The 22,671-nt window shown below is 56.2% G+C and overlaps 1 protein-coding gene across 2 annotated transcripts; it reads left to right on the plus strand.

Annotated features, from left to right (window-relative positions):
• The first annotated feature begins 500 nt into the window (after positions 1-500).
• Positions 501-12,238, plus strand: SPINDOC (spindlin interactor and repressor of chromatin binding). 2 transcript variants are annotated; one of them, XM_044259533.1, is made up of 6 exons: positions 501-723; positions 3,999-4,328; positions 4,410-4,559; positions 4,697-4,834; positions 5,003-5,203; positions 8,478-11,412. In XM_044259533.1, the coding sequence occupies exons 1-6, from the start codon at positions 597-599 to the stop codon at positions 8,606-8,608; spliced, it is 1,077 nt and encodes a 358-aa protein (XP_044115468.1). In that variant the 5' UTR covers positions 501-596; the 3' UTR covers positions 8,609-11,412. The 2 variants fall into 2 exon arrangements, with proteins under 2 accessions (XP_044115468.1, XP_044115467.1); XM_044259532.1 differs by lacking the exon at positions 8,478-11,412 and adding an exon at positions 11,421-12,238 and having other exon boundaries at positions 502-723.
• The last annotated feature ends 10,433 nt before the right edge of the window (positions 12,239-22,671 follow it).

Genomic DNA, 22,671 nt, shown 5'->3' on the forward strand with positions numbered 1-22,671 from the left:
CGCCGGATCCTTTCCCGCCCGGGGCATCTTCTGGCGGCTGAAGGCTCGTTTGGGAAACGCAAAGGCGACCCCCAACAAAACCCCAGGGCACCTGGCAGCGCTCTCGACGCCCGCCAACGGGCCCGATCCGCAGCCCGAGGGACGACGCCCCCCAGCCCGCGGGGTCCGGGGGCCTCTCCGCCGGCCGGCAATGCCCGCCTCCGCGCCGCAGGCCGCCGGGGAGCGCGCGGCCCTCCCCGCCGCCCTGCGGGTCCCCGGGCGGCTAACGGAGCCGCGTGCCCGGGGCGGGGCCACGCGCGATTGGCCGCGCGGGGTCGGGGGCGGGCCCGCGGCGGGCCGTCCGGGAGGGCGCCGACAATGAGCCTCCATAAAAGGGAGCGGCGGGGGCCTGGGGCCCCGGATTGAGCCCTCCCCGCCCGGGGTCCCGACGCGCTCGGTCTCGGGGAGGCCCGGACGCGCCCGTCGCAGGTCGGGCGGTGAGCGGCGGGCGGCGGGGAGGGGGCGGCGCGGGGCGGGAGGCGGCCCCTGGCTGCGCGCCCGGCCTCCGGCGTCCGGTCACCGCGATCTCCCCCGCGCACACACACACCGGCCGCACCATGGCCCTGAAGGCCGAGGGGGCCGCGCTCGACTGCTTCGAGGTGACGCTCAAATGCGAGGAAGGGGAGGACGAGGAGGAGGCCATGGTGGTGGCCGTAATTCCGCGGCCTGAGCCGATGCTCAGAGGTGAGGATAGAAGGGGACCCCACTTCCGCGTCACGGTCCGGGCCCGGGCGCCCCCTCCCATTCCGCAGTCTGGGGGCTCCAGCGCCCCCAACCCCCTCCGGCCTGGGACCCGGGCGCCCCCTCCCCCTCCGGCCTGGGGCCCGGGCGCGCTCTCGCTCCGCCCCCTCCAGGGTTTGGAATCTGGGGCCTCCCCGAATTCCCTCTCTCCCGCCCCCGTCCGGGGTCTGGAGCCTTCGATCCACACCCCGCGCGCTCCGGATCTTCCGGTGTCCAAGCGCCCCCACTCCCGGGCCCCGCACCGGCGGCCGCGGTCTCCCGCCCCGCGGAGCCCGAGGCCGGCGCAAGGGCCAGGCTGTGTTTTAGGCCGAGGGGCAGCAAGGCCTTCAGGGCCGAGGCCGGGCGCGCAGCCTGGTGTCCGGAGAGATCCGAGGATGCCGCCCGCCAAGAGGTGGATTTTCAGGGCCCTCTACGCAGAAAGCTTTCCTGTCCCCCAACTCCCCTTGCATCCCGGGCCTTCCACTTGCGTAAGCCACAGGTGTCAGATTCAAGCGCTTCAGGGGTGAATGGGATGGCACAGAGCACACTCAGTTTCGGAAGAGAAGTGCTTGCTAGGGGTACCTTCTGCCACGCAGGAAGGAGATTGGCCTTGGCAAGGGATTCGAGGAACAACCTGGGAGCCCTTGATTTCCCCTCCCCCTTTACCAATTTCTGTAGTCCGCAGGATCTTGCAGACCATTAGAAAACAAAGGGCCATCTTAGTTGGGAACTTAATACTCCTGAAAATGCCCAAAAAATGTTCATGGAAATGCAAATATCGTTTTTATTCTCAAATACCTCTTCCCGTAAGGGGGATTGTTCACCAAAGAAGTTGAGAGCAAGGCCATTTATTTAACCTCAGTGGCACAGGCTGTCTCCCCCCCCACCACCACCACTCTAGTCCTTTATTGGATTCTGGAGGGTATAAAACAAGTCAGGGAAATAAAGGCAGCTACCCTTTATCTCAGAGCTTGCCATCCACCAGAGGTTCTTTCCCTGCCTGTGCCAGTATTTACTGAGGGCTGGAGGCCAAGCTGTCTCAGTTCATCCTCTCAATAACCCTGCAAGAGAGGCCCTGTTCCCCACTGTCAGGGATGAGGAAATAGAAGTCCAGAGAAGTTAATTCATTCAGTAGGTCTTTATTAGGCACCTACTGTAAGCCAGGCAGTTTAAGACTGGGCACGCTAATGACTATGAGCAAAGATGAAAGAAAGAAACACCCCTTCTGGAATATATAAATCAATGACCCAAGACCAACATAATTAAGTGCATAGGGTGTCAGGGGCTCATAAGTGGTTCAGAGAACACCAGAGCAAAGGGAGGAGAAAAGAGAATGGGGGTGTTTTATTTGGAGTATCAAGCAGTTGGGAAAGGCTTCTCTAATGTGAATCTTGAGCACAGACCCAAAGGACATGAGGGAATGAACCTTGTGGACAGTGGGAGGGAGGGAAAGCACTTTAGGCAGAGAGGATAGCAAGTACACATGTCTTAAAGCAGAAGCTTTTTGAAAGATTTGGGTTAAGAGGAGAAAGGACGAATTCAAAGTCTTTGGCCTGAGCACCGAGAAGGACGGGCCTCCCATGTGCAAAGACAGGAAGGCTAAGATGTAGGCCTGTGACACGTTCAAGTGGTATGGCCAGATAGGCATCAGACACGTGTGTTTAGATGCCTTGAGTCTGGCCGGAGGTACAAATAAGGAAGTCATCAGCAGGCAGGCAATGGGAAGAGACTGTCAGAGCAGGGAGGTAGACAGAAGGGGTCCAAGATGGGAGATACAGAGCTCTCTCTGGCGACTACAGGTTGGAGATGAAGTCAGTCAGTCCCGTGTCAGAGATTTTCCGCATGCCACCACCTGCTAGGCACTCTTCTGGAGTCTGGGGGTCCAAGTGTTGACAATCAAAAGTCACGCAGCGGGGAGACACTGTGCGCAAGTAACACCATGTTAGACCCGGTGGCGGTGTGGGCTAGGGAGGACATGGTGGGGCGTTGGGTAATGGGGTGCCCAGCTTTCTGCATGGGGGCCGAGAAGGCCGTCTCAAGAGGATGGTTCTTCAGCTATGCCCTGAAAGAAGTGAGAGAGCCGTGAGAAGGAGGAGAGGAGCCAGCACGTGTGACCCCAAGAGAGCCCCAGGGAAGTAAGAGATGAACCAACAGGAGGTGGTGCCCGGAAGCTGAGCAACAAAAATCAAGCTGGAAGAAGTGATGAGTCAAATGATGAAGTTTAAGAACTAATGAACTAACAGCTGGGTTTAGCATTGGTGACTTTGGCAAGAGCTGTTTTAGAGGAATGGTGGAAAAGAGAGCCCAATGGCAACCAAGAGGTCAAGGTTCCCGGTCACGTGGGAGATAGGTACAGTCCAGCCTTGGACCTGGATCTTCTGAATCCTGGCCAGTTCGCAGACCCACTTCAAAAGCCACCTCCCTCTACAGTCCCTTGGCGTTAGGACGGCCCATATTTTATTTCATCCCGTCTTCTCAGGTGAGAAAGAGGTGTGGCCGTGAGAAATCGCAGAGACAGGCTGACGTGGGTCTCAGCCTGCCTTCTTTGTCGAGCTTGTGGTCCATGCGCACAAAGCAGGTGCCAGGCAGACCCTTGGGCACAAGATTACACCTGCGCATGCTCTAGGAGATGGGGAAGGGATTCTGATGGGGTGTGGTGGCCTGTTGAAGGGGCCTCGCCAAATGGAAAAGCTGGCATGCCCTGTCATTTGAGGACAGAAGGCCCACCGAGCATCTCCTTCGTGCCAGGCCCTGTAGGGACAATAGATCAGATGGACCATTGGACCATTCTTGTTCTCAAGAAAGGACACAGTGTGGCCTGGATGTCCGATGTAGATCTAATCCCCCACCAGGGGTGGGAGGTCAGGAAGGCTTCCCAGGAGTAAAGGAAATTGTCGGACTCATCAGGGTGGTCTGGACAGACGTGTCAAGGCTGAAGACCTGCAAGAACAGCCTGTTGGAAAAGCCCGGGGAACTGTGGTTGGAGCCCAGATGGAGAGCAGAGAGGCAGGGAGATGCGGGATGCTGAGGCACCCAGGGAAGGTTTAATAAGATTATGGTCTTTAATAAGGTTAAGGTCAGTCTCATGGGCGGCAGCGGAAGGGAGAGAAAGACTTTTTGGGTGGGAATGTTCCTCCCCCCGCCCCCCAGACTCCACCAAGTTTGGGGAACCATGTTGTAAGTCTTCTAGGCCACAGGCACCTTTCCTGCTAACGCCTCCTGCACATCTCCCTCTGCAGTGGCCCCGCAGGAGAAGACCCCCCCGCCCAGGCCCAGCCTGCTGGAGGCAGGTGGCGAAGGCTGTGAGGAGACCAAGCAGCAGGTGTCTTGGGAGCAGGAATTCCTGGTGGGAAACAGCCCAGGAGGCAGCGGGCGGGCACTGTGCATGGTGTGTGGGGCGGAGATCCGGGCCCCCTCGGCGGACACGGCGCGCGCACACATCCTGGAACAGCACCCTCACACCCTGGACTTGAGCCCTTCAGAGAAAAGCAACATCCTGGAGGCCTGGAGTGAGGGAGTGGCCCTTTTGCAGGACGTCAGAGCCGAGCAGCCTTCTTCACCAACCTCGGGTAGTTGGAACGGTGGGGTTGGCGGGGGGGGGGGTGGCCCCACAGAACATTTGGAGCTTACTGGGCGTGCACCCTCTCCAGACTCAGGCCAGGATGTCGAAGCTGACCCGGACTCCGAGCCAGACCCGGCCAGGATGCCGGCAGAGATCGTCGTTCTCCTGGACTCCGAGGAAAACCCGTGTCTCCCGAAAAGGAGCCGGCCCAGGGGCCTCCGCCCGCTCGAGCTTCCTGGTCAGTCTCCGGGAAGCCCTTGAGGCTGAGCCTGGGAGAGGGGAACACGCACCCTGCACCCTGCGTTCTCTGCGGAGAGGGGCTGCGGGACTCAGGTGTGGACCCTTTAAAAGGTCTGGGGTCTTCTCGTTCTGCAGCTGCCCCTGTCTCAGAGCCAGGAAATAGGAAGCCCCGTGGTCAGAGATGGAAGGAGCCCCCTGGGGAAGAGCCGGTCAGAAAGAAAAGAGGCAGACCCATGACCAAAAACTTGGACCTGGACCCAGACCCCGACCCAGGTGAGAGGAAGGCCCCGTGCAGGTGTGGACGTGGGCTCTGGCCGCAGTGCTCCAAGAGGAAAAGCCAAGCAGGGGAGGGAGATGGTCTAGGCCTTTGGATTCTGGCTTCAGTGAGGATAGACCGCTCCACCTCCCGGACTCACGTTTCCTTCCTGTCTCTCCTTCCAGACCCCCCGTCCCCCGACTCACCCACAGAGACTTTCGCGGCCCCCGCTGAGGTCCGACACTTCACGGACGGCAGCTTCCCCCCGGGCTTCGTCCTCCAGCTCTTCTCCCACACCCAGCTCAGGGCCTCAGACAGCAAGGACTCCCCCAAAGAGGGGGGCGCTGCAGAAGGAGGCCTTCCCCAGCCGGAAAGCCCCTCTCCAGGTGAGCTCCCGAGAGGGGAAGACAAGGGAGGGTCCGGCAGGCCGAGTCCTGGGGCTCGGGCCTCCTCGAGGCCCCTCTGTAGCAGGGCCTTGGGTGTAGAGGTGGTCAGCACTCGGGTCTCCTGAGGGGCTGGGCCGAGGACAGGCAGTCTGGAGTGACAGGGACTGGCCAGAAAGCTGAACTAGCTCCTTGGGAGTGTCCTGGAAGTGATCGTCAGGCTGGGCAAGGCCAGTGCTCCCCCAGGCCAGACACCCAGCTCCACACTTAAGGCTGCTCCCACCCGGGGCCTGTGGTTCTCCGCTCGCCCTGTTGGAGCAAGGGCCTGAATGGACCCATGGGGAACTCAACACGCACCTCTGCGCACAGAGCAGTCCAGTGAATTGTCTAACGATAGCACTAAGCGCTTGTGTTTGTATCATGTGTAACCGATTTCCAGAAACTTCTATACGTGGTTCATCAGGCCCTTAGGAAAGTCTGTTTTCTGCAGGGGAGATGGAAGTGGGAAGGCTGAGTCTCAGAGCTGGTTCCTCCTTCCCTTGGTCCTCGTACTCGTTTCCTGTGGCTGCTATAACAACCTGTTCGTGGTTTTTGAGAACGTGCTTTATTCCTTTTTAGTTCTAGAGGTCAGGAACGGGCCTCACTAAGTTAAGATCCGGGTGTTAGCAGGGTTGTGTTCCTTTCTGGAGGTTCCAGGGGCAAAGACTTTACCTATTTGTTTGACAGAGACAGAGCAGAAGCAGGGGGAAGCATCAGGCAGAGGGAAAGGGAGAAGCAGGCTTCCCGCTGAGCAGAGAGCCTGATGCAGGGCTCGATCCTAGGACCCTGGGATCATGACCTGAGCTGGAGGCAGATGGTTAACTAACTGAGCCAACCAGGTGCCTGTCCTGCCAGCTTTTTAGAAGCTGTGTGCAGTCCTTGGCTTTCGGTCTCCTTCCGTCTTCAAAGCCCGTGGCCGCCAGGAGACTTCTGAGCTTCGGCCTGACTCTTCTGCCTCCCTCTTCCCCACTGGGACTGGGAGTACATGGAGCCCACCCAAATCATCCAGAACCATCTATTCAGTTTAAAGTCGGCTGACTAATCTGCAACATTAATTCCACGTGTAGCCTTAATTCTTCCTTGCCGTGTGACATACCACAGTCACTGATCCTGGGGCTGAGGCTGTGGACATTTTTAGGCAAAAGTCCCAGAGTGAAGCCGTGGCAGAATTCAGTTTAGACCAGAATGCTTTCTGGGAGGGCAGAGGCTGAGCCTGGTTTCTTCAGCTCTCCAGGACAGGCATCTCGGGCTCGGGAAATGGCCCTTGAAGGAGTGACCGAGTGACCCACAGCACCTTGTCCCGGCCTGTCTGAAATGGGCATCCGGAGTTAGAGCCCAGGGAAGGATAGCGCAGGAGAAGACGGGGGGCTCCCCAGAGCGGGGCTCTCAGAGAGGAGGTGGGCTTTTTGCATAAAGAGAAAAGCAGATGTGCCTCTCGCCCTGCCCCCTCTCCCCACTCCCCAGCAGTGAGCTGTTAACAGTCCAGTCTGTATCCTCGAGACCTTCTGCAAAGCTCAGGGTGGGCGTGTTAAGCGCACACACACTTTTGCTTAATGTATTTTTTTTAAGATTTATTTGACAGAGAGAGAGAGAGAGAGACAGCGAGGGAGGGAACATCATCAGGGGGAGTGGGAGAAGGAGAAGCAGACTTCCCCACTGAGCAGGGAGCCCAACTCAGGGCTCGATCCCAGGACCCCGGGACCACGACCCAAGCCGAAGGCAGACGCTCAATGACCAAGCCACCAGGCACCCCTCGCTCAATTATATTTTACCAAACCAGGCTCCGCTTTTCCTCATCTTGAGGCAGGCATCAGGCGTTCACATAGGTCACGGCTTTAACTGTCTCAAGTTTCAGCTTGAGCCACATTCCAGTCCTGCCTCCCCGAGACTGCGCTCTGCTGGGACTTGAGCGCTCCCCGAGCCTCCTCGTTCTCTGCGGCGGATCCCTGCTCTAAATGGCTGGTCGCTCCCACTGTTTAATGGGTCTTCTGATTTCATTCTCGAAAGGGAGCCTTCATTTTGAGTCCCGGGCTCCCGTGTGCCCAAATTCCACCTCCCCGGCGTGGTGAGTAGCTGAGAAGGCAGTCCCCAAGGTCACAGGTTCCTTTGGGGTGTGTGGGCGGAGTCTGAAGCCGTCCGGTTCCCCCATCTGATTGACGTGAGAGGGTTTTTCTCGGCGGGTGGCAGGATCTAGGGAACCCACAGCAGCTCATTCCTGAGGCAAGCACTCTGGAAGATGACACGGGTGAGGACAGAGTGTCTCTGTCCCCAAGAAACTGACTGTCTCTTTGGGGGTACAGGTCAGAGGCAGGGACGCAGCCACCATAGTTCTGTGCAGAGCAAAGGCCCCGGAGCGGTGCTCGCAGACTATTTCAGGATTGCGGAGCTTGGACAGATTTCCCGAAACCATGTGAGGCTTCAACCAAATATCTTCACGTTGAGTTGCTTTATGGATTGAAGTTCTTGGAAGATTTTGAGTAAAGATTCTGTCACTTTAAAAAAGCTTGAAAGTCAAGGATTTAGAAGTTGGGAAAGGTCACTGTGGTGTGGTCAGCTGAGCTGATGGAAAGGAATGTGAAGCAGAGAAGACTTTCTGGAACTTTCCATGGGCCTTGCAGGGAGAGGGTGGGGAGGCGTCCAAGCCAGGAGAGAAGGATGAGGCTTGAGGACCCCACCCAGGAATGGTGAGAAAAAGAGCCTCTTGGTCTTGCTAGTGTCTGTGTAAGACCGAGAGAGCTCTTAGGGTGCCTCGACCAGGCTCAGTTTGCTTCCAGGCTGGACCAAGGGAAAAGGTGTGCGTGTGCGTGCGTGCCTGTGCTCGTGAGGGTGAGCGTGGTTGAGCGTCACAAGGGACAGGGTCTTTGTCTTGTTGACTGTTGGATCCTCAGCACCCGGTATGGGGCCTGGCACAAAGAAAGCCCTCCGTAAAGATTTACTGAAAGAAGGGTAGATAGCGGCTACCCTCGCTTGTCATGTGGCAGCGACATTTTCAGAGTTGCTGATCAGAAACAAGACTTAATGAGAGAAAAGCACCCGGGCCCATCCTCTGGAGAAGGTTTGTGCTTGTACGCACTCACGCACAAGTGTGGGGGGAGGGGGACGGGAGCCGGAGAAGCGGAGGGGCTTGGGCCCTCAGGACGGAGGGGGCCGGCCCTGGGTTTGGAGTGCTAAGGGGGCTCAGCTTGTCCCCGGACTGATAAGTCCTCCTGGTCTGCTCTTTCACGGCCGTGGGGCTCAGATCGTGCCTGCTTTCTGGAAGGGCAACCCACATCACTGTCGCCTCACTGCCCTGATGCTCCCCTCCCCACCACTCTCGGCTCTGCCCTCCATGCTGCCAGAAAGAACTGGTACGTAATTCCGTTGCTTTGAGCAGTCCCCAAGTCCGTGAACTCTTAGCACTTGCTGAACTCTGTTAACATCTTAGCATGTCACCCGTCTCCTTAAATCCCCACAAGCATGTTACGCAGTGTTAGGATTTCCATTTTGGAGACGAGGACATAGCCTCGAAGAGATACGGCCCCTGTCTCAGGGCCCCTCACCTAGTAAGTGGCAGCCTGTGCTTCCACCTGTACCCAGCCCTCTCCAGCCTCCAAGCCTTCTCTCTGCTGCTGGGGAAGCCCGGGCCCCCCAACGCCTGGCTAGAGCCCATCCCCTCCCTGCTGGCTGCTCTGTCCCTCCCTCTCTCCTCTTTGTCCACGGTCCATGTTTCCCTCTCCAGATCTCACCCAGCAGCCTATGCAAAGCTGTGATTTCTCCCTTCTTGACCCCTCTTCCCTCCCTAGCCACTGTCTCATTTGTTCCCAAACCTTTTCAGCGAGGCTGGGGAGCATTTTCCACACTAACTGGCCCTCCTCTCTCTGGGAGCCACTTCCGTCCTATTCCCATCTTCCCATCTCATGCTAAAATTGCTTTTTTTGGCAAGGTCACCATTGACTTGGCTAAAATGAAAATCCAGCGGTCACTTCTCAGTGCTTGCCTTTCCCCAGTGTGACCTTAATCATGATACCGTCCCTCCCTCCTTCCCAGATCTGCTCTGGTCTTGGGGCTCCCCGGACCACTGGCTGGGTCTCCCTCCAGCTTCACCGGATGTTCTGTTTCCCCAGCCTGTCCTTTAACACGCGGCTCCCCGAGTCCGATCTGACGGTTCTCTCTCCTCCTCTTTCTTGAGTGTAAGTAGCTTCAGGTCAGGACATGTATCTGTTTCATTTCCTGTGATCTCCCCAGAGCCTGGCACGGGGTCCAGGTGCTGCTTACGTGTTCCGTGAGTGAGTGGTTAAGTGACGGACTGGATGCCTCAACCTTGGGGCAGGGCCTTCCTCACTCCTGGAGGGACCCAGTCCAAGTTCATGTGTTTCCAGCTCCCACCCAGATTCCCCTGGTGACATGCCTGTGGTTGTCCAGAAGATCTATGGAACTGCCTTATCCAAACTGAATCTCCCCCTGCACCCCCTGCCCCCAGCCTCTCTCGTCCTCCCCAGCCTCCCCTCCCCTTTTGCATTCTGCACTTTGCTCAGGCTAAACCCTCAGAATCATCCTCTTCCCGTTTCCATCAAGCCCTTGGCAAATCATGTTAGCCCCACCTCCAAAATCGGTTCAGAATTCTGAATTCTGTCACCCTGTCACCCCCTCCGCTGTGGCCACCCTGGTCCAAGCCATCTCTTGCCTGGTTCCTTAACGGCCTCCCCCCTGGCCTGCCAGCTTCTGGTCTTTGCCCACTCTGGTCTCCTCTCCTACGGAAGCCAGGGTCCCCGGTGCAAACCGAGTTAGATGCTGTCCCTGCTGTTCGCGTCACACTCCTGATAAAAAGCCAGAGTCCATGGCGACCAGGGATGCTCACCGCAGGATCCCGACTCTCCTAAGCCAGCCAGCCTGCTGTTCCTACAACGTCAGGCAGGCGACCCCCGGGGCGTTCGCGTTCACCCTACCTTCTGGCTGGAATGCTGTTCCCTGGCCACCCACATAGCGGACTCTCTCTGTACATCTTTGTTCACATACCCGCCCCACGAGGCCCTCCACGCTCTCCTGTCCCCTTCCCTGGTGTCTCTTCTTGCTTCCCTTTCTTTCCGATGTGTCTGAACGGAACACATTGCGTTCATTGACTGTATCAGCTCCCGCCACGGGATCAGAAGTTCCAGGAGGGCCTCGTGGTCTGCTCCCTACACTGCTAGGCCCCCAGTGGTCAGAGCCGTGCCGGGCACAGGCTGGGCGCCCACTGACTTGCTGTCGAACTTGGGATCTGGCCTGTCCTCTCAGAGCTTAGAGTTTGTCAGACACAGACCGACTTACCCAGAGCAGAATTTGGCGATGGCCACTGGTATGGAGTTTGCAACGTCAGCAAACTGTACAGCAAAGCTGTGCCCAGTTCCCAGCCACCTGTTAGACCACGTCTCTAAAGACAGCGTAGGCCAAATGCCGCAAGTGGATCCTTCTCGAAACAGACATCCCGACAGTTGCAGTCACCGTGTTCGGTTTTGCTTTTCAATGTGAAGTACTTCAGCACGTGCCCGTGTGGCGGGGGACATTTTTTGTGGCTGCTTGAAAGCCATGGGGAGTCTGCTCTCTCCTCTAAGGCCTGCTTTTGCCTTTTCAGAACAGCTGCTCCCCACTGCTGAGGCGGACGTCTGATCCCTGTGGCGTGGGTCCTGATGGGAGGGAAGAGCCCAGGGAAGCTCTCGGAGCAGAAATGGGATGCTAACCCAGGGCAGGCCATGCGGGGCTCTCGCCTTAGCTTCCGATCTGTCCATGAGCCCCATGGCGAGCACAGCTGCATCTTACTTGGGTGGGGGGTTCCCCACACCCACCACCTGTGCCCACACAGGGCAGAAGCCTTCAGGCTAGGGCGCCCAAGAAGTTTTAGATGAAGCAGAGTGAGCTGAAGGGAGGAGCCGAGGCGAGTAGACACACTGAGCATCCGTGCACCAAAGTACGTGGGGAAGGAAGCCCACGGGCTGCGTCTGACTTAACACCTGAGAGCCTGTGACATCATCTTCTGGTTGGTCATGGTCCTCAGATGAACCAGGAGTGCGGCTTCCTGCCTTGGGCCCCCCTCATACTGGGCCCCGGACTGTGGAAGTGAAGGCCTGGGAGTGGAGGTGTGGTTTGCAGAGGCCTTTGGGGGGCATCCTTGCAGTGGGGCTCCGGAGGGCCCTGACTTCTGCTCTCTGCTCCCATCCCTGCCCAGCTCCCCCTCCGGGGCTCCGCGGGACACTGGATCTGCAGGTTATCCGCGTACGGATGGAGGAGCCCCCGGCAGTCAGCCTCCTGCAAGACTGGTCCAAGCACCCCCAAGGCGCCAAGAGTGTGGGAGCAGGTGACCCCCCAAACTGGCCGGCGGTTCTGTCAGACTCCAGCACCACTGTGGGGGGCCAGCCAGAGGCAGGGGGTGGTGTATAGGTTCTCACTTTCCCGGGGAGGGAGGGAGGGAGGAGGCAGGGTCCCCCTTTGGCTTATCACTCAGAGCTGCCCAGCTCGGCCACCTGATGGAGAGAGTTAAACCAGGTGCCAAGGCAGGATGGAGGAGAGGACAGGGCGGGGTGGGGGCAGCATTTACTGCTACTTGGGGGCACTGGAAGGTGTCTACCCCTGGCAAGGCGCAAGGCCAGGCCCTGAGATATGGGCAAGGCTGGCCTCAGGGCTGTCGTGTGGTACGGCATTGGGCCTGTGGAGAACACCTACCCCCACCCTTTCGCTGACCCTGACCTCTCTGTCCCCCCTCCTTTCCCCTCTTAACCCCCCACCATTCTCCCTTGGCACAGTGCCTTACACAAGAGGTGGTCACGATGGGGTTTGAACTGAGTCCCACTACCTCGGGGGACGCCTCTCCTCCCCCACCTGTTCAGGCTTCTAAACCAGGAGGCCTCCATTACCTCTTCCCGCTCCATCCCTGCAGGAGGCCCGAGCAGCCCACCTGGGGGTTTTGTTCACTCACTCCCTCCTTTTCATCTGTTTTCCTGTTGTATATATCTCCTTTGTTGACAATAAATTATTTTTTTTTATTAAGAGCGTTCCGTCTGGGCCATCATTGGGGGAAGGGACTTGCTAGCAGGATATCTAGTCTCCCAGAGCGACCTTGAGGGGAGGGAAAGCAGACCAGGGCCAGGTGACAGGGCACCATTGGCTGGAGGACCGGCGCCCAGTCGGTGCCGGTCACAGGGCGACACCTTGCCCCTTCCCCGAGGCCTTGAAATGGGGTCACAAACAGTTTTTCTCTAACATTTTGGACCTTCTGACTCCCTTGGTAAGTCTCTGTGCAAGAGAGACTGTGGGGGGGACGCCTGGGTGGCGCAGTTGGTTAAACGACTGCCTCCGGCTCAGGGCGTGATCCTGGAGCCCCGGGATCGAGTCCCACATCGGGCTCCCAGCTCCATGGGGAGTCTGCTTCTCCCTCTGACCTTCTCCTCGCTCATGCTCTCTCTCACTGTCTCTCTCTCTCAAATAAATAAAATAAAATCTTAAAAAAAAAAAAAAAAAAAAAGAGAGAGACTGTGGGGGAGGGGGGGACACGCCATGCCCACCCTAGTCGCCGACCCTTCTAAGCCGAAATGTTCGTGGCCAGCCTGCAGGGGGTGGCCTGCCTCCCGTTCCTGGCCCCCGGATGAGGTGGCACCCAGCACCCTGCTCCAAGCCGCCCTCTCCTTGGCTTCATTAGATGCCCTCCTTTGCCCCGTTCCCTGGACCGAGAAGTGGCCCACTTTGGGTTTTTTCGCCAGACGCCTTACCGTCTAAACCAGTGTCCCAGCCCAGATCTCTGTGGGATTTTATTTCTCTCTCATTGCCGAGAGGGGCATGGGGAGCTCCCTGTCAGACCCCAGACCCCACTGTCGCCTTTAGAATCCAGAGGCACGTGGAGCATTGGGACAGGCCGGCCCCTGCTCTGGGCGGCTTCACGTCTCCTGATAAATCCTGTGCATCCGGGGAGAAGGGAGGACTCCAGAGGGGGAGTTCGCCCGCCACACTGACCCAGCCAGGTTTTGAGATGAACCGGAAAGCTCCTCTTTAACTCCAGGAGTATCCGGGTATGCGCCCACTACACGGTGCCGTGTGCTTCTCTGAGCTGGTGTGGGCCACGTGTGGGCGATCTCACGTGGGAAGCGGGGTTGCTTCCTGGGACGTGGTCCCGTCTCCCCGTCTGACCAGCTTGGGAGAAGGAGCGAGAGGCTGTGGGGCCCTAGTCAGGGGATGAAAAGTCATGGGCGTGGCTCGTGGAGAACAGGCAGGAGACGAGTGTGGGGTGGCTTCCCCAGTGTGTGACAGGAGGGCCCCGCAACTCCCCTGTATCTCCACCCCTGTTTCTGCAAATGGGTAGAACTTCTGTCCCACTTAACAGGAAGGAATAACTAAGGCTGCAAATCGGGCTTTGAAATAACAAATGTGAATCATCGCAGGTGATGTCTTCCCATCCTCGCAATCGTGTGACTGTTTACACTGATGCCAGTGCGCTTTTAACTCACTGTGGCTGTGTCGCGGGGTGTTTACAATTGAGAAAATGTCTCAAGCGCGCTGTAAAATCGTGACGTCCAATGCCCCTTCGCTGCTGTTCATGTGATCGATGGCCAGCCCACTAGATTGTGAGCTCCTTTCGGGCAAGGACCAGGCTGCATTGACCTCGTTTTCCTAGGACCCTGCTTAGGGCCTGGCACATCGTAGGTGCTCAATAAATGTTTGTCAAGTGCCCTCTTGGTGTGTCTTCCTGTGCGCCCGGCCCCCAGAGTGCACACAGCTCCCCGCACAGGGGTGGTGGCCGCAGTGGGTGCGGGGGGCACGACTGTCCGGTGACTTCATCCCCACATCTTGGTTGCCGAGGGTCTGCCCAGCCTCGGCCAGGACCGTAGGGACTGTGAGTGTGGGGGGCTGGGAGCTCCCAGTGGGCATCTCTGGGTTTCCGGGGAACGGTGGGGAGAGGAGTGTGTCCCCCCCGCCCCGCCGCCCTCGCCATCTCCCCCAACCCCAGACCAGATGCTGCTGCGGCTCTGCCCAGACAACAAGGAAGCCTCGAGCGCTGTCAGTGCCCAGGAGCTGCTGGTGGCAGCTTTTTCCAGGTGTGATGCAGAGCCCCGTCATGACGTTGAGTGAAGGGGTCAGGCACGAAGGGGCCACTATCCCCAGTTCCTGACACCCTTGCCTCTAGTCCCCTTTGCTCTCTGAAACGGGCTGCCTCCTCTTCCCAGCTGCCCTCCTCAGGGTCCAGGATGGGGCGATCTTTCTGGATACCCGTAAGAGCTGTATAGCTCAAACTGGTCCAAGACAAAAGAGATGTGGGTATGGAGGCCTCTTCCCTTCTCGAAGAGAATCTGCTGTGTTTGAGGGTGTGGATGGGAAGAGAAGACCCTGGCTGGGCCCTGCGGGGCACCCCAGCTGCTTCGCCCGTCCGGGCCAGCCTCTGCAGCTCCCGCAGTCCAACCTCCCTCCCTCTCCCCTGCCCCAGATCTGGCCCTCGCCCCCCACTGCCCGCACACAGCTGGGTAGCTGGTGAGACCACAGAGCCCTCACACCCCTGAAGTGTGGTAGAAGGTTGGGGAGCTGGAGTGGGAGAGCATCTGTGCGTCCCTTGAAGGAGGCACCAGCTGACCTGCCAGGGCCACCCACTCAGTGGGTCGGCTGCTGGCAGGCACAGCGACAGGTAAGTGTGTCTGTCTTCCAGCCTTCCTGGAACCACGTGCGTTGGCCCAGAGCCTTCACACCAAATCTGGTCAGCTCCTCATCCCACCCCAAAAAACGCACCAGCCTTGACAGGAGGCAGCAGTGCAGGACTTCCGGTCTCCCCAGCAGCCCTGTCAGTGCCTTAGGTCTCCAAAGACCCCACATCTGGGCGGCCCGAGGAGGTAGGAGCCCCAGGGGCTGGGCGAGCACCCTGCAGGGCTCGGATTCCTCAGACAGGACTGAAGGCCCCTGGGGGCAGGCAGCAAGCTAAGAACTGAGCACAGACAGGACACTGGCCTGTCTCCATTGTGGGTCACCCCCACACTGTGCCCATTACACAGGTGGGGGGTCAGGCCCAGCAGGACGAACGAGGTGACTTGCCCGCCGTTCCAGAGCTGGCGAAGGAGCAGAGCCAGGCCAAGCCTGGATCTGTCTGACCCCTGGGCTCTCGTCCTGAGCTGCATGGCCTGTTTTCGGCTTCAGGAGGACTGAGACCTCTGCCCCTGAGAGCCTGGGGACCTGCAGTCGGTTGGTGAGGGTGAGAGGCAAGAACGGCGTCAGGTGAGAGTGGGGACGGTCATTCACGATGACGACTGCTCAACACCTCTTCTGCATTCGGACGGGGGTGCCCAGTGCCGATGCCCACAGCACTGCCCTTCCCCCGGGCCTAGCTCCTGCTACGATCCTACCTTGCAGCCGACAGTGCCAACTGAAGGGGCTTCAAGCAGACGCCGAAGGGTGCTCATCTCAGCATCCCAGGTGACTGTGTCTGGGCACCAAGCTGAGGGCTCTGAGGAGGAGGGAGTCCTGCTCCTCCCTTGTCCCTTTTCCAGAAAATGCCTTCCAGTAAATGCCACCCAGACACCCTCCCTTCTGGATTATTTTAAAGCAAATCCCAGACAGGTTGTCATTTCATCTGTAAATAGGTTTGCTTGTATCTCTAAGAGGCAATCTTCAGTGAAACACATCAATATCACACTTTAAAAATTAATTATCCCAGGATGCCTGGGTGGCTCAGTCATTCAGCATCTGCCTTCGGCTCAGGTCATGATCCTAAGGTCCTGAGATCGAGTCCCACATCGGGATCCCTGCTCAGCAGTGAGTCTGCCACTCCCCCGCTTGTACTTTCACACTCTCTCGCTCTGTCTCTCTCTGGCAAATAAATAAAATATATTTTTTTTAAAAAGGGGGAGTGCCTGGGTGGCTCAGTGGGTTAAAGCCTCCGCCTTCGGCTCAGGTCATGATCCTGGGATCCTGGGATCAAGCCCCGTGTCGGGCTCTCTGCTCAGTAAAAGCCTGTTTCCCTTCCTCTCTCTCTGCCTGCCTCTCTGCCTACTTGTGATTTCTCTCTGTCAAATAAATAAATAAAATCTTAAAAAAAAGGGGGGGGCTCCTGGGCGGCTCAGTGGGTTAAAGCCTCTGCCTTAGGCTCAGGTCATGATCTCAGGATCTTGGGATCGAGCCCCGCCTCGGGCTCTCTGCTCAGCAGGGAGCCTGCTTCCCCCACCCTCTCTCTGCCTGCCTCTCTGCCTACTTGTGATCTCTGTCTGTCAAATAAATAAATAAATCTTTAAAAAAAATATAGAGGGCACAGCTTGCATGGAGCACTGGGTGTGGTGAAAAAATAATGAATACTGTTTTTCTGAAAATAAATAAATTGGAAAAAAAAATCTTTAAAAAAAAATTTAAAAAACATAAAGGGGCACCTGGTGGCTCAGACTTTGAGCATCTGCCAAAGTCCTGGGATCAGGTCCCATATCGGGCTCCCTGGTCGGTGGGGAGCCTGCTTCTCCCTCTCCAGCTCCTGCATGCCAGTGTTCCCTGTCTCACTTTCTCTCTCTGTCATAAATAAGTAAAAAAAAAAAAATTTAAAATAAATAAAATTAAAATTAAAATAAGTAAAAATACTTTAAAATTAAATAAAAATTAATAATCACCTGACTGGCTCCATCAGTAGAACATGGGTCATGAGTTCAAGCCCCACACTGGGCATGGAGCCTACATTAAAAAACAAAACAAAACAAAACAAAACAAAAACGGGGCTTCTGGGTGGCTCAGTTGGTTGAGCATCCAACTCTTGATTTCAGCTCAGGTCATGATCTCAGGGTCCCAGGACTGAGCCCCAAGTCCATCAAACTTCATGCTCAGCAGCCAGTCTGCTGGAGATTTTCTCTCTCCCTCTCTCTCTGCCCCTCCCCCCAATCTCTCTCTAAAATAAATATATAAATCTTCTTTTAAAAACTCATAATTCCGGGGCACCCAGGGTGCTCAGTGGATTGAGCATCTACCTTTGGCTCAGGTCAGCATCTCGGGGTCCTGGGATCGAGTCCCTCACTGGGCTCCCTGCTCAACAGGAAGCCTGCTTCTCCCTCCTCTCTCTGCCCCTCCCCTCATTTGTGCCATCTCTCAGATGAATAAATAAAATCACTGAACAAAATTAATAATCCCTTAATGACATCTAATATCCAGTCAGTGTTCATATTTCCCAATAGGTCCATGAATGTCTCTGTTTTTAATTTTCTAACTGCGGTAAAAATACTCACACCATGACATCTGCCATCTGATGGTATCTGCATGGGCAGCGGCTACGTGCGCTCACACAGGTGTGCAGTCCCTCTCCGGAAGTCTTCCATGAGCCTCTTTTCACTGCTGATCTGTTTGAATCAGACGCTAAGTCAGGTCCATACATTGCATTTCAACCTGTGACAAACTTTCTTTCCTTTTTTTTTTTTTTTTTTTGTCTTGTTTCTTTTTTCTTGTTTAAGAATATGGTGTCTTGTATCTCTAGGTTCTGTGAACAGAATTTCCTCCATTTGGAATTTGGCTCCATTCGGAATGCACCCCTATAACACCATTTGACATGCTCGGAAGCCTTCCTCTTCCTCGGGAGGGCACATTTAAGTAGGGAGCCATGCAGTTCAATGGAGAAAGAGCATTCTGGGCAGAGGGGGACAAGGCAAGCCAAAGCTCTGTGGCTTTCATTCCCGGGGGTTCACAGATGCCTGCTGCATCCAGGCCCCGCGGGAGGCACCAAGTACATTCCCAGGAACCACAGAATGTCCCTGCTCTCCTTGGAGCTCGGGCTCTTCCTCCCAGGGAGGGCGGCAGCAGAGGAAAGTGGGATTTTCAACTACAGACACCCTGTGTGATGGCTCTGGCTGTGACTCTGCAGCCGTGGATGCTCGGGGAAAGCGTCTCGGCACACGGATAAGTCTGGCTCAGCCTGCTCCCCGCCTCCTCCAGGAAGCCAGTTGGAGCACTGGACACCAGCTGGCACCAACTCCCTCCGCCAACTCCAAGTCAGCAAGTCCAAGGCCCATCGACATCCTTCTGAGATGGGAACTCCTTAAGGACCCGTCTTCTTCATGCCACCCCAGGCTGCTCTGATTCCTGCCAGTCCTTCCTTGCAGAGCTTGCTTAACCCTGGAGTCAGACTCAGGGTCACCTCCCCTGAGAAGCCTTCCGTGCTACTCCCTCCAGGTCCCAGGCTCCCTCTGAGCCCTATGAAAAACCATCCACTGCCATTTTCTCCTTGGCTTCTCCCGGGACCTCTGCCAACGTGGCCGTTCAGCTCCCCATCCAGGATGGCCAGCCTTTTCAGTGACAGCGACAGTGGCAGAACGATGCTGCCCAGGGACAGTGACCCAGTGTGGAAACAGGGCTTGGTTTAAAGGGTAACTCCTCCCAGGAGAACAGACTCCGAAGGCGGGTTCTCTGCCTGATGTCCCTTCCCCTCCCGCCCTTCCCCCAGGGTGGTTGGCACTGGTCCTGCCATCTCAGTGGGACCACACTGAGCAAGGCTGACAGGGACACCATCCCCTCCTCCCCAGGCATGGTGGTCCCTGGCCGCGGCTGAGGAAGGGTGAGAGGGATATGGTTGCTGCGTTTGGGTTTTGGAGACTGTCACAGACCTCGAGCTGTGGTAACAAAATACCATAGACGCGTGCCTTAGAAACAGCAAATCCATTACTCACCGTTCTGGAAGCTGGAAGTCCAAGATCAAGGCGCTGGCAGATTCAGAGCCTGCTTCCCGGCTCACAGAAGGCAGTCTTCTTGCTGTGTCCTCACTTGGACGAAGGGACTGGGGAGGCCTGTGGGGCCCCTTCTAGGAGGGCACCAACCCCATTCTGCCCAGGAGGTCCTGCTCGACCCTCACGACCTCATCACTTCCCAAAGCCATCACCATGACCTTGGCGGTTAGGATTGCAACATAGGAATCCTGATCGGGTGGGGGGGGCACAGACATTCAGATGATACCATTATAGATGACCCCATAGACAGCAGCCAGTCCAGCTCCCCGCCACCATACAGACAAGGAGCCTGAGACCTCAAAGGGGGAAGGGAGTTTCCTAATGGCTCACGTGATCCATTAGCAACAGACCTGCGACCAGAATGGGCTCTCTTACTTCTAGTCCCGTGTTGTTCTCCAGGGAAGCAGGGAGGTTACGGCAGAGAGAATTAAAAGGAGATTCAGGGAGGCTGGTTAGATGATGTCTTATAATAACAGCAGCCCACACAATGCGTTGGCCATCCACCGGGCTCTGTCGAAGCATGTTTCCTATACTAACTCATATCCTCACCCATCAACCTCATGAAGTAGGTACTTTTATTCTCCCCATTGAAAAGATGGGAAAATTAAGGTAGAGAGAGGTTAGGAGGCTTGCCTAAGATGACAGAAGTACTAAGAAGCCCCCCTGGCGAGGACACCTGAACTTGACTCCTCTAGTCCCACAACAGTTCCGCAACAGGGAACTGAGCTTCTCTACCCTTTGACTTCCTTATGAGTAAGCTAGGGGAAATAACCCTGCCTCCCGCTCATCCTGACTGAGAGAGCGTCCGCAGGGTACCCAGCTCTCCATGCGTGTTAGCAAAACCAAGAAAGAAAGGGGAATGCGAAGGGTAGGGCCAGCCCTGGGTGCGTTTGGGCAGGGGCACTGATAACGAACATTCTAGTCCAGGAGGGCTCAGAGGGGGCATTTGGTTCTCACACTCCAACATCTCTGAAATGCCCCGACTTCAGTGTGGCTTCTAGGCATGGTGATAAAATGCATGATGGAAATTCAGAGACACCAAGAAAAACAGGATAATGCTCTGCGAGATGGGAGGGTCTGTGGCGAGTCAGAGGGCACGTGTGGGTCTTGCCTCACCGCAAACATTGGACTCTTGACCAGAGAGTAATTCTGGTCCCTGCCTCCCAGCGCGGAGAGTGGCCTACCGGGAAAGAGCGTTCTCTGGCTCCGGTGTTTGGGCGGAGAAAGATGAAGTGTCTTATTTCAGAGAAGTGAGAACAAGGATGTCTTCCATTTGAGCACCCTTCCCTCCCCTTGACTTCTTTCTTCACTGTCCACTGACCCACTGCCCAGTGGGAGCGCTACCCTAACCCCTTTGTGCCCACTGGGGCTGGGAATCCCACAACCCCTGCCTTCCCTGATTCCAAAGAGCCTCATGACTTCTGGAACCCTGGTCCTGTTGGTCGGTTTCTACCTGGTCTGAGGACTGTGGTAGATGTCTTTTTTTGTGTTTGTTTTGTTTTGGTCAGGTTAGAAAACTTGGAATTACCCTTAATTCCTCTCTCACATACCCCCTAAGCCAGTCCATCCAGAAACCCCAACAACCCTATTTTCCAAATACATCCCAAAACCAACTACTTCTCACTTACGTCCACTGCTGCTGTTCCTCTCCAAGCCACTGTTATCTCATCCCTGAATTATCCTAAAAGTCTCCTTCTTGGTCTCCAGGCTTCTTCTGTGCCTGCTCTTCTGCTTTACCTTCTTCTCGACTCAGCAGATGGTCTGATCATGTCCCCACAGCGGCTCTCCAACCATGCCAAGGGAAAGCCAGAGCGTGGTCCACCAGGCCAGACTCCATGACGTCTTTCTGCCCTCTTCTCCTACTACGCACTCCCTCTCTACTCCAGTCCCAGTGGCCTTCTTGTTCTCTTGCCTCAGGACCTTTGCACTGGCCTTCCCTTCTTGCCTAGAATTCTCTTCCCCCAGATACCTACAGATAGTCACTCCCTCACCTCTTGTAAGTGTCTAGTGTCACCTTCTGGGTGAGGCCAACATTGACGACCTTAATAATGCAACTCATACTCTCCCCACTCACCCCTGCAATCCTGATCATCCTTAGCTGACCATTTTTATTTCCCATAGCCCTTAATCCTTACTGTTATGCTTGGTGTCTGTCTTCCTGTAATTGAGATTTAAATTCCCTAAGGGCAGAGATCCTTGTCTATTTTGTTCACTGACCTAAGTGAGGAACCTAGAACAATGTCTGGCACATAGTAGGGGTGCCATAGAGATTCGTGAATAGATGGGTTTGCAGATTGAAGGGGGTAGCTGTGTGGCAATAACTAATCTTTGAGGGGAACTAGGTAAGTTAGGGGATTTGAGAAAGTGACGCTTGAATTGAATCTTGAAGTCCACCTGGGAGCCCACGGTAGAGCAGAACACCGCGAGAGAGCTTGGTGGCCGGGCAGGAACTTGGGGGGATGGTGTCAACCAGTGATACCAAGCAAGGTTGAGTTGAGGCTAGACTGTGCAAAGCTCTGAATGCAAGCTAACACTTTTCTTACCACCGGGACCGGCTCCCAAATTTGTGGGGCCCAGTGCAAAATGGAAACGCAGGGCCCCTTGGTAAAATTTCAAGAGGGTGACAGCAGAGTATTAAATCAAACTCAAGGCCCTTCTAAGAGTAGCTATCTGTGGGACCGTGTGGTTTCCAGGCCCAGGAAGCCAGCTCTGCAGATGTCGCATGAGAGCTGGTGAGAGCCTTCCAGTAGGGCAGAGATGTCATTGGAGCTGGATTTGGAGCAGATTATTCTAGCACGTCTGGTGGGATTAGCTTGGAGGGAGTCTGGGCATGGAGACCAGTTGGGCAGCCTTGTGAGGAAGAGGAGGGGATGGGTGAAGTAGGGGTGGGCGCTCAAGGACAGAAGGCAGGGGTGAGAACTGGAGTGAGTTAGAAGCATGGAGGAGGTAGAGTTTGCTTAGACAAGAACATGGCCAGGAAAGACCCCAGGGCGCCCTCCTTTGCTCTTGCAAACCCTTTGCCCCTTTTCCCTACTTTCCAGACCCAAGCCTGGGAGTGGTATGGGGCACAGGAATCAGCGGTGTGTCTCCCTTTGGCCACCAGAGGGCAGATGATTCTCATGGATTTTCCGGATGAATTTGGGGTGGGGGGTATTGGACTATCCTCCCGCCTCACCTCTTCCTCTCTTTCCCTCGCACCTCCTTCTGTGTTCCTTCTTCCTCAATGACGGGGCGCCTGACTGGACCCAGAATGGTCCACGAGGAGGTGTCCTGGAGCACCGTAGGTGGCACCTGTTGCCTTAGAAAGTACTCCATACTGCCATTTGTTACATCTGTCCAGCTGCCTATTTCTCTGGGTGACTTGGTCAAGGGCTCTGCTCAAGATGGGAGTTGAAAGTCAAGTGTCAGAGGTCCATCTAGCACCTTTCCCCACAATTCCTGGGGCCTATCTCCCCCTGTACCTTTGGGGACTTGCTGCTAGAGCCTGGTCTCGGGCTCCTGCGGGAACTCTGGCTTCTGTCCACCTTAAACTGCTGTTGAGCCCTGGGGTGGGGTGGGGCAAGTTCCCATAGGTCCAGGGTATAATGGGTTGGGGGCAGCTCTGAGCCAGAGGAATGAAATCATCCTACTGCCTTGCCCTGGTGAGACAGACTAGGGGGAAGTGAGGAGTGAACTTCCTGTTGGAGGTGGGGGCTCTCAAAAGATAGGAGACCTCACTTTATTGATGAAACTGAAGTCCAGGAAAGGAAGGGAACTTCTCCA

This window comes from Neovison vison, chromosome 7 (assembly GCF_020171115.1).
Source record: "Neovison vison isolate M4711 chromosome 7, ASM_NN_V1, whole genome shotgun sequence".
NCBI classification, from domain to species: Eukaryota; Metazoa; Chordata; class Mammalia; order Carnivora; family Mustelidae; genus Neogale; species Neogale vison.

Coding starts and splice junctions, on each gene's coding strand:
- SPINDOC (XM_044259532.1), top strand. CDS start 597: ATGGCCCTGAAGGCCGAGGGGGCCGCGCTCGACTGCTTCGAGGTGACG. Junction 4,329..4,409: donor GCCTTCTTCACCAACCTCGG/GTAGTTGGAACG, acceptor CACCCTCTCCAG/ACTCAGGCCAGGATGTCGAA. Junction 4,560..4,696: donor CCGCCCGCTCGAGCTTCCTG/GTCAGTCTCCGG, acceptor CTCGTTCTGCAG/CTGCCCCTGTCTCAGAGCCA.